The sequence below is a fragment of the Micropterus dolomieu genome, linkage group LG08 (genome assembly GCF_021292245.1).
Source record: "Micropterus dolomieu isolate WLL.071019.BEF.003 ecotype Adirondacks linkage group LG08, ASM2129224v1, whole genome shotgun sequence".
Taxonomy (NCBI): domain Eukaryota; kingdom Metazoa; phylum Chordata; class Actinopteri; order Centrarchiformes; family Centrarchidae; genus Micropterus; species Micropterus dolomieu.
In genome coordinates this window covers 29,078,055-29,088,213 of record NC_060157.1, presented here as the reverse complement: position 1 = coordinate 29,088,213, position 10,159 = coordinate 29,078,055, and the positions used below count along the sequence as shown (strand labels likewise).

At 42.0% G+C, this 10,159-nt stretch overlaps 3 protein-coding genes across 4 annotated transcripts in view; 1 reads left to right on the top strand and 2 right to left on the bottom strand.

Moving 5' to 3' along the window:
- Positions 1–3,863, bottom strand: part of LOC123974570 (intelectin-like) — a 43,224-nt gene extending 39,361 nt beyond the window's left edge. The window contains exon 1 of the mRNA XM_046055378.1: positions 3,807–3,863. Coding sequence (XP_045911334.1) covers positions 3,807–3,863 — 57 coding nt within the window. The remainder of the gene's footprint in view (positions 1–3,806) is intronic.
- Positions 1–10,159, top strand: part of LOC123975654 (serine/threonine-protein kinase mTOR) — a 384,954-nt gene that overhangs the window by 258,916 nt on the left and 115,879 nt on the right. The gene's annotated exons all lie outside the window — the stretch shown is intronic.
- Positions 1–10,159, bottom strand: part of agrn (agrin) — a 376,177-nt gene that overhangs the window by 360,201 nt on the left and 5,817 nt on the right. The window lies entirely within an intron of this gene.

The window sequence follows — 10,159 nt, the reverse complement described above, 5'->3', positions numbered from 1 at the left end:
TTCCTTGCCTCTGTCGCCTAGTGCTTGCTCTTGGTGGGAACTGTTGGGCTTCTGTAAATATCATCACAGAGTACGGTCTAGACCTGCTCTTTTATGAAAAGCGCTGTGAGATAACTGTTGTTGTGATTTGGCGCTATATAAATAAAATTGAATTGAATTGAATTGAATCAACAGCTAGCTTAGCCCCATAGAATACATGCAGCGCTTCAGCAGAAGCAAACATGTAAATAAAGCAACTTTGGTCAACTTAGTCACCTCACTTCTAGTTGTAGTACTAAGCTAACTCATCCACGAACGGTCTCTTCACTGAACACACAGAGACAAAACTGAAAAGCCCTGCTAAGACAGCAAACAAGTCAACCCTCCCAAACTGCTGAGGTGCTTCAAATTGTAATTATACTACACACATTTCTGTAAAGCATTACCTAATTATGCATTACTGCCCAATGCTAGAGGTGCATATTCACATGATTCCCCTTTTTCATAAAACTTAGAAAACACCTCAGTTTTCTTACATACAGTTAGTATAAACAGCTAATTATTATGCTGAGTCAGTTTCAGTTAGCCGCACAAAAATCCCACTTCATGCTTGTGCACAAAGCAGAGTTATTTGTGAGGGGCATTCTGTCAAAGAGGTATTTACAATATCAGTATCTGAATCGAAATTTTTGAATATGTCACCGGAATTGATGCCAAATTATGCATATGTTTATTGCGGTGTCGTGCACAATGCCATTAAGAAATTACAGACAACACGACAGAAGGCTGGCTGTGCCATCAAAAGCTTGTTTAATGCTTTAACATGAGAGCGTATGTGGGTGCAGGTGCGTACAGAGTTCATTATCAGGAGGGCTGTGTCCTCACAAGCACAGATGAAGTCCAGAAGCATTCAGTTTAGTCTACTGTCACAGAGGCTCCCACTCCATCCTTTATTTCCTGTCTCTCAAGACACCCCTCTTCCCAAAAACACAATAAAGGAGGAAGGTTGGGTGCTGTTACATAGACACAGAAGCAGAAGGGAGGACAAGAAAGAGGAATAGGGAGTTCAAGGAGGGGAAATGAGAGGAAAAAGAGGAGAAAAGTCGCCTCTCAACTCCTTCCATTGTCTAGATGTAAATTGGAGCTAATCAAGATTCCGCTAGCATCGTAACCAGCAAGTTCAATCTGCACAGACTGAACAGAGAAAGAGAGAGCCATACTGAGAGATAGAGAGAAAGACAGATGGAGAACAACAGTGTGTTTAAGAGTGACTGACATGCAGACAGACATGTATAAACACACACGGGGACAAAGGAAGAGATTTGGCTTGAATGGGAGCAACAAATGCACCACTTTAGAACCAATAAAGCAATGAAAAGAGGAAGGGGTGGATGTACTTAAGGGCACACTCACTTATACACACACATCCTAATTTCAATGGAAAATAGAAAAAGTGTTATGCTTAAACAGTCATGGACAAGCCAAGCGATCAGCTTGAGAGTTTAAACAAAGATAACAATCAACAAGAATTATTAATTGTTTGTCTTATGCATAACACTGTTGCCACCTTGTGCTTAAAGAGGTCATAATATGCTAATTGTCATGTCAAGCTCTCAATCTTATTTAGGGGTTGTATCAGAACAGGTTTACATGTTTTCATTTTCAAAAAACACCATATTTTTGTTAGACTGCACATTGCTGCAGCTCCTCTTTTCACTCTGTGTGTTGAAAACTTCATTTTAGCCATGGAATGATGCATCTTACCTCTACAAGATCTGTGTTTGGAGTTGCACATGCACAGTATCTAGTTAAGGACTACTAGCCAATCAGAAGCAGAGAAGGGCAGGTCGTGACAAACCGGTAAATACGGCTTCTGTTCAGCTGTACATGCCCTTACCAGCTTAGAAACATGGACTGGAGCAAGAGTTTCAGAGTGGTGCGTTATTAATCTGTAACAAAAACATCTTTCATCCATAAAGTTTTAACTGAGCTCTGTCTCTACATCACAGGAACAACTTTATGTCCACTGACTGCCTGGAGGGTAGCTAGTGTTTGGAAGGAGAGGAGAGGCAGCAGGCGGACGTCTTGTTACTGTGTGCTGCAGCTCAGAGTGTTTTTCCACCGATGCTCTTGAGGGCACATCTGACTAGCTGCTAGGCGAGCAATATGATGTGCGTTGCTGTGACATCACAGAGAACAAAAGGAAACGGCTGGACTACAAACGAGCTATTTCAGTTCAGAGCAGAGTTTTCTGTGGGAGATGGGAACTCCCTTTGGGCTGGACTTTGGGCTTTTTCACCCTGCAAACCTATTATGCCCTTTTTCCATTACCAGTACCAGCTCAACTCGACTCGACTCTACTGGACTCGGTTTGGCCATGCTCCGTTTTCCATTGCAGACAGTACCCAGAGATAGTACCCGTCAATGTAGCTCGTCATAGCGACGCCACACACAACTGCCGCGACATAATTTTCAATGCGACACACACACCAGCGATCCACACAGCTTTCTCGTGATTTAAATTTAAACGTTTCAACATTCGTCAGAATGTAAAGACATTTTAGTCACTATAATCTTGATATGAAATTTTCATACCGTTTCATTCCTAGTCGAGTCGAGTCGAGACAAGTCGGGTCGAGCTGGTACCGTGCAGCAGAAAAGGGGGTAACATGCACAAAAAAGGTATAACTCAATGAAGAAGAGGGAAAAGGCCAAAAAGCATAAAATGACCCCATTAATAAATTATAGGGAGACATTTCGTCGTAACGCTGTGTAGTTGTTACTTAGTTGGAAAAGAATGTGCAATCCTGCCTGAGCCTCACTCTGAGAATGTGTCATGGGTTTCTTTGGGTGGTCTCAACACGTCTGACCCCGATTTCACCCATCAGTCCCTAACCCATTCGCAATCCCTTTGGCCTCAGGTAAAGGCTAACTGGAGCTGACCTGCAGCCTTTCAATATTCCCTTAGTCAACTGTAGTGGGATGGCTGGAGACTGAATTGCCCTGCACCAGCCGTGGCCAGAATAAGGCCCTGGAAGTCAACCGGTGAAAAACAACCCTGGGGAATTCTAGTGGGAATTTTGTATAAGAGGCCTGAACAAGATCAACTGTGTGAGGATGAGGGAAAATTATATCAGTGGTATGTTGGCAGAGTTCCATTCTACATTTCTCAGCTATTGCTCACAGTCATACTCATACACATAAAATACTTGTACCTCCAGAAACCCTCAGAAATACATCAAATCCATTGCCATACTTGTTCAGATCCACATCAAAGATGAGTTTGCTCAACCTTTGGAGCTCCTTTAGATATTCCCTCTCATCTAAGACAAAGCAAAAGCAAGTATTTGCAGGGAATCAGTAATATACATAACGTCACATTTTCTCATTTACTGAATACATTGAGGTTTGCATGCTGCTTAATGAGTAACGCTGCACTACTGACCAAAAAGGAATTCAACTGCATGGAGTCAAAAAAAATGTGGAATCATGTATATTTTGAAAATCCACACCATTGACTGATCCAATTTGCTTTCTGGAGCTACTAAATACTAAAATTCCCAAACGAAATCTAATAACAAAAACTTTATCTGTCCCTAACCTTAACCAAAAGAAGGCTAAACCTAACAACATATAATCTCTCTGAAAGATGTAGAAACTTTGTTTTGTTGCTGTTGCTTTTGCTCCCATGGTCACAAGAGGATTGGGGGCATTTTAAAATGGCTGACAGTGCTGTATGGTAATAATGCTACAGTTACAAGTAATACAGTACAACGGGCTTCAGAGTGACAATAAGGTGGAATTTGAAGAGGCTGATCTGGGCATACCTCTGGCAACAGCTCACAGTCTGTGATAGAACTTGTTCCCTCAGGCTGAGGCGCCATGTTTCTGCTGGAAAATGCCAAAAGCTGCCTCATGGCACTCACTCTAAATCTGCTTCCCTTTTTTTTTGTGTGGAGGGTTCAGGCACAGTGTAAGAGTGAAAGAGATGATACCAATAATAGAGGCATTTTTAATTATTCTTTGATTTTCCAGGCTTCATGTAGCTGCCTGCTAGTGTGAGAAAAAAGGGACGGCTCTTTTTCTCACTTACTGCCTTTCTCTGGTTGTTTCTGACTCGCTGTCTTTCATGCTCTTTCATCTGGGACTTCATTTCTTTCTTTCCGTCCTCCCTTCTACACTACCAGTCACACTTTCTCTGTTGCAGAGCTATTTTTACTAGTTGTGGATGCACTCCTCCCCTTGAACAGTGAACAAAATGGGTTGTACAGGATATACAGTACCAAAACAACCTACCTACAGATGACCATTATAATGCTAAAATACATTAAATGCTGCATATCTGCATTGAAGAATTGTAGTAGGTTCTTAATTCTGAATTGAAGTATCAATGCTATGCATGGATCTCTATGTGCTCCACGTGTCTCAGAGTCTATAGTATTTCCATTATAGGTCCTTTCATACTGTGTCAGCTGGACCACAACTGACTGCATGCTGATTCCATTTGCTTCTGAGAGGTTGACTAACTAGTAGAAGATTCATCTCAAGTGTCTTGGGCTCCTGATAAGGTTCGGCCTTTTTTTTAATAGACTCACAGATACTGTATTAGAATCACATCAGTTTTACAATGACCTGTTGACTGGGAAAACATCATCAGTGTCCTATCCTTGGTGCCCAAAAAAGCATTCTATAAGTTTATTAAGACAGATGGCAGGTATTAGCAGCTTTGTTCCTGTCACTGGCTGCCACTGTTAACTTTCTTAGCTCTCGAAACATTATTGCTACACATAATGCAGCTGCTATATGTTGATTTTAAACAGACAAATGGTTCATGTGGTAAACCTCTCGTGGGACCATTTCTTTAATATATACTGATTATTACAACCATTTGAGCTATGGATTTAGGTCATACATTACTTTGGAGAATGTTCATTGTTGAAAGCCATCACAATGCAGTGGCTAGGTCAGACAGAGCCACACATACTGCATTATGTTTATGTCTCTTTCTGATGGGGAGATAGTAAAGTCTGTGTGTCTGTCTGTATGTGAGTATGCGTGTGTGTGTGTGTGTGTGTGTGTGTGTGTGTGTGTGTCTGTGTGCGTGTGTGTATAGATACGTGCCCAAGTTAGTGAGACATCCCCCGCCAGATATCTCTGTTTGTCTCTGAAAGCCATCACATCCTTGCCATTGTTGGCTAAAACAACAGGGGCAGGCTGAGTGCCTCCCTTCCAGCCAGACAAATCTGTCAGCCTGGAGGGCAAGCAGAGATGGAGTGAGAGAGGGGAACATTCCTAAGAGGTTTAATCTCACAGGAGAGTTGTCATGTTCCTGGTTTGTCAGAAGACACACGTATCTCTAACATCTTAGACGGCATTGCATTTCCAAAGCACTAATCTCTCTTCTTTGTTTAATCCCCATAGCAGCTCATGGATGTTTGTATCAACAACCGAGTGTCTTGTCAAAACATCCTTGATCAATACATTCAACACCTTTCTGCTTATTCATTTTTAGTCCGCTTAGATAAGTGCATCTTCTGAACATCTTAAAGGACAAACGCAGTTTATTACAACTTGCAACTTTTTTAAACAAGCCCTCCACTGGTTTAGCATTGCACTCCGATAACACTGTCGGACTCCAATAAAAAGATATTGTCGTTATTCCAGCCATTCTTCTTCCTTCTTAAAACCTGGTGCCTACATAACCCACAATGCAATTCATTCATCGACTGTTTGGTTGGATATTCCGATGTGTAATATGTGCTAGTAGCGCCAAATGTATCCTAAAAGCCTCAAGCAGAGATGAGGGTTGTGTTCAAACTTGAAGTCTTCAGCCCCAACCGACACTGACAGTGACATCACAAGAGTGTCACAAGTTCCGCCTCTCTGTCCCTCTGTTAAGCCACATCACCACTTTCCCAAGCCCCTTCCCTACCTGTCCACCAAATGCCCTCAGACTTCCTTATTCACCCGCTCATCTGTTCTCACTTCTCTCATCAGTCAGTCACTATATATAGCAGCTCCAGAGCCAGCTCGTCCTTGTTGCCATGTTCCTGTCTTGTCTTGTGTTTTTGCTTTCAAGCTTCAGCCACCTCAATCTGAACCTATCTTCCAGGCTGTCTGTTACCTGCCTACCTGCTTGCCTATCTGCCTACCTGGACCTGGCCACTGATTTCATCCTTCAGCCTCTACTGTCTGCATTTAAGTTCTTCCTCTGTTGCCTCTCTCCCGTACAATTTTGACAGAGAGGTAATTTACCAGACTTCACACATCTCCCTCTGGAGCCACAGAAAGCTTTATATATTTTTTTTTCACATATGCAGTACTACACAAAGACCTGTAAACAGACTTTGATGTGTAAAATTGGTGGAGCTGCTCTAATAAACCAGCATTATCCTTTAAGTGACTTTTTAAAAATTCACTTTTGTCTGTTTTTAAGAACGCCAAGAGAGAGACAGAGATAGGTATATGGAAGTAGGTCAGAAGCTGGTGTCAGGTCTGCACAAACTGCACCTGGTTGTTAGGACTATCGCAGCTTTAGAGGGCATAGGATTTCAGTCTAATTACAGGTGGAACTGCTGTTAGATGGGAACACTGGGAGGAGGAAGATGACAACTGTGAGAATAAAAAAGAGGGCGGCCAGGAGCAGGGGGGCGGATGGGCAGATAAGAACTGAATGTGTATTAGAGGTAGAAATGTACATATAAAATCCAAAATGTGATGGGTCAATGAAAACATGTTGTAGGCACGGTACACATCCACACAGTGATAACAGACAGACACATGCGCAGCTCATCAGAATATGATTGAGGATGACACCTGAAAGTAGGAAGAAAAGATAATTGCAAACACAGAAGGAAATGTGGAGGACAGTTCACAATGGGGTGAGGGGTGTTCATCCTGGGTTCCCCATGACAACCCATTGACAGAGAGACGGATGAGGGGGAGGAAAGGAAGTAACAGAGACTAGGCTGCTGTCAGGAGGGCAAAATAGCATAGGAAAGGCCTGTACATCCCGTGATTTGTTTGTGAACATGGGACCCCCAAGTGTCAAGTCTCCCTTACTTCCTGTATGTGCAGAAGACACCGTTAAATCAGAATGTATTGAATTAGACTCAAATTTGGGTTCAGCAATAGCAGTGTTTTGTGATTTTGTACAACTAAAAGTTTCATTGTTACAACAGATACCATCAATCCTAAGCTTAAAATTGACACTAACCCTAAACCTGGCCCCAGACCTGCACAGAGCCCTGAATTTAATCCCATCAAACACCTTTGGGAGAAACTGGAACACAGACTGTGAGCCAGAATTGGAGCAAATTCCCGCAGCCAGGTTCCAAAATCTTGAGGAAAGTTAATTCTGAGGAGAAAATCTTGAATAGTACTTGCAAATGCTAAAATACTGCTAGGGGATAACACACCTATCGGTTTAGCATTACCATTTTATGTTAAATAAGCTGCTTTCTATTAAAAGCAGAATGTTTAAAGTGTCCACCAAGCACACTAAGTGAAAGTTATAGTTTGTCAAACTATTTTCAGACAAACTTTTATCGAATACGTCCCTACGACAAAAACAATTTACAGGGGGGAAAAATGTTTTTAATTTTTTTCCCCTTGTTTTCTCTTGATCTGAGCTGCTTTGGAGTGACAGCTGAGCTGACCCAAACACAAATCACATTAGGGCTTCTGCTATCGCCCTAGTGTCCCACCAAAACCCTGTTCTCTAAACCCAATGTTTTTGGCCTGTTGACTGTAAGTAGCCACACTTGCCACAGCAGCTGCCCTGCTACAGAAATGCAGCCTTGGAGCAAGAATTTTGTCACAGATCCAGTTCCCCAGAGTTGTTGCTCAGAGCTCTTTATGTCTGGGATAGGAGTGTGAGGTTTCCAGGTCACTGTACATCCACGACTCTGCCCAGAGCCTCCCAGGTCAGTCCACCTTCCTGTTCCTAAAGAAGACTTTTACGCATTTTAGTATGAATTGTGATTGAGAGACCTTCTTCCACTGCAAGAGAAGGTGTCATTTTGGAGACCTTGTACAATTAGTTTGAGAAATACTTTCACATGACCGCTATGTTCTGCACAGCCACGTTCTTTTGTGACTTTTAACAAGCATGGAGAACTTAGAGCTTAGTAAGCTAAGCAGAACACCAGGTAATAAAATGACAATATATCATTTATTTTACTAATCAAGGGAATAAATCAAATCATCTCTTATGGCATTGAGCAAGTAAAAACTAATACATTACCACAATGCATTTCGACTCTGCTTTTTGTATTTGTATTTTGACAGATTTGATGTTACACAGTACGTCAGTGTGTACACTGTGGGCATGTTAACATCTCACTGAAGTGACAGGCATGTCACTACATGTAAGCTAGGTGTCTTTGCCTACTATCAATACCATCTATGATTCTTATCAGCATGAGAGTGATACACTCCTGGTGCTGGGATACAAGCCAAGGTGAACAGACTGCAGTTAAGTGGTCTGTTCCTTCCTTTGCTCACTTCCATCTTTCATGGCTTTTTCATTTCGGAGTCCTTTATCGCTATGCCAAGCAGGCTCTTCACTCCCGCATTTTTAATTAAAATCTAAAATGTGCAATAACTCTGGAGACTCTGGGCTAGCTGGCAAACAGGTCCATTGGTCTTGTTTCTCCATCAAGCCTTTTTATTTGTCCTGTTCTTTTAACTTTGCATAAATGCTTTGACATTAGCCACACAGATTTATCATAGGTACACCTATGTAGAAAAGCTCTACAGAAAGCAATTTGCCTCTCACTCTCAGACTATAGCCTAATCCATTCATGGACCATGAGAAAAACCCAATCCTTAAAGTCAGACTTCTTGACTTCCCATGACTCCCTGAAGACAAAAGGCTGTTTGTGTAGACATGGACCCCAGTGCTTTAGTTCAGTCACCTGGGTGCAGCTGCATAGTGTTCCCACACACTTTCCAGAGCCACAATAAATTAATCTCCATCTCCCTTTGGAATTACCCACAAGCCAAAGGTTTAATATTTTAGAAAGTCAAATACAATGTAAATATTAGGTTGTCATGTTTTACTTTGCAGTAGTTATGTTCTAATCTGTTGGATGGGTACTGAACGCAGTACTTTCAAGGTATGTGGGCAAAATTACGTCTTTAGTACGGAGCACCTATTCATGTTAAATTAATCTGTAACAAATTTCAGTACGTGCAAGCGCATCTAGGTGAGAGAGTAACTTACAGTTCCAAGAGAAAGAGAGAGAGACCACGTAACCCCCGGAGCATGTTCAAGTCGCAGTGAGTCATTGTAATGGCAAGCCGCAAGTCGTAAGTGTAATTGTAGTTATACTTTCAAAACTTGACGCAGACAATACTATAATACTTATAATACTTTTACAATATTTGGCTGGGGCAACATGGCCGACCTGGAAACACCTGGTCAAACACAAAATATATGTCAAAGCTGAAAAGTGAAGTAAGTTTAAAATATCATCAGGTGGTAGTGGAGCCTGACATTTAAATTGTAGAACAGAAAACTCGCTGCAAGTGTTTTATGGCGAAGGCGGGCGACCTTGCCCGGAATAAAGCCTTTGCTAAACTCTTATTATGATTATCATGTATGAAATAAAATGAACCTTTAGGGAAAACAAGCAGAGGCGCTACTTCAGGTAAAAGTCTTAGTCATCCCATCTATCAAATCAGAGAAGCTACTGTTTAGACCATCATGTAGTAGCATGAGACACATTAGGATCTCAGATAGGCTCAGATGGCCACCTCTGCTTAAAGAACTTGGGCTGTTGTATCAACATACTCTCAACATCCCTTGAGCATTTTCCAGGGTTTTGAGTCACTGATTAACTGTAATTGTGATATGACCCCTGCATGTTCTTGAAACAAGGACGTCAACTGCCCTGTGGATAACTGGCATTGACGTACTGAGAAATTGCAAGTGAATAGTATGGCTAAAACTTGAAGCATTCATTATTCTCCATTTTACCCTTATCATTCTCTCATTATCTTCTCACATGTCAAGAAGGTGAGGAGGGAGGAGTCAGCCAGGTAGGAGCTTGTGCAGGTTAGGAATTCCAGCCGATGCCGGGCCTCCTCCTTGCACAAACAGTGGGAGAAAAGCTCAAAGTTTTCCACGAGGCTCATTCACTGAAGGAGCACCGGGGGGGGGGGGGGGGCTCTAAAC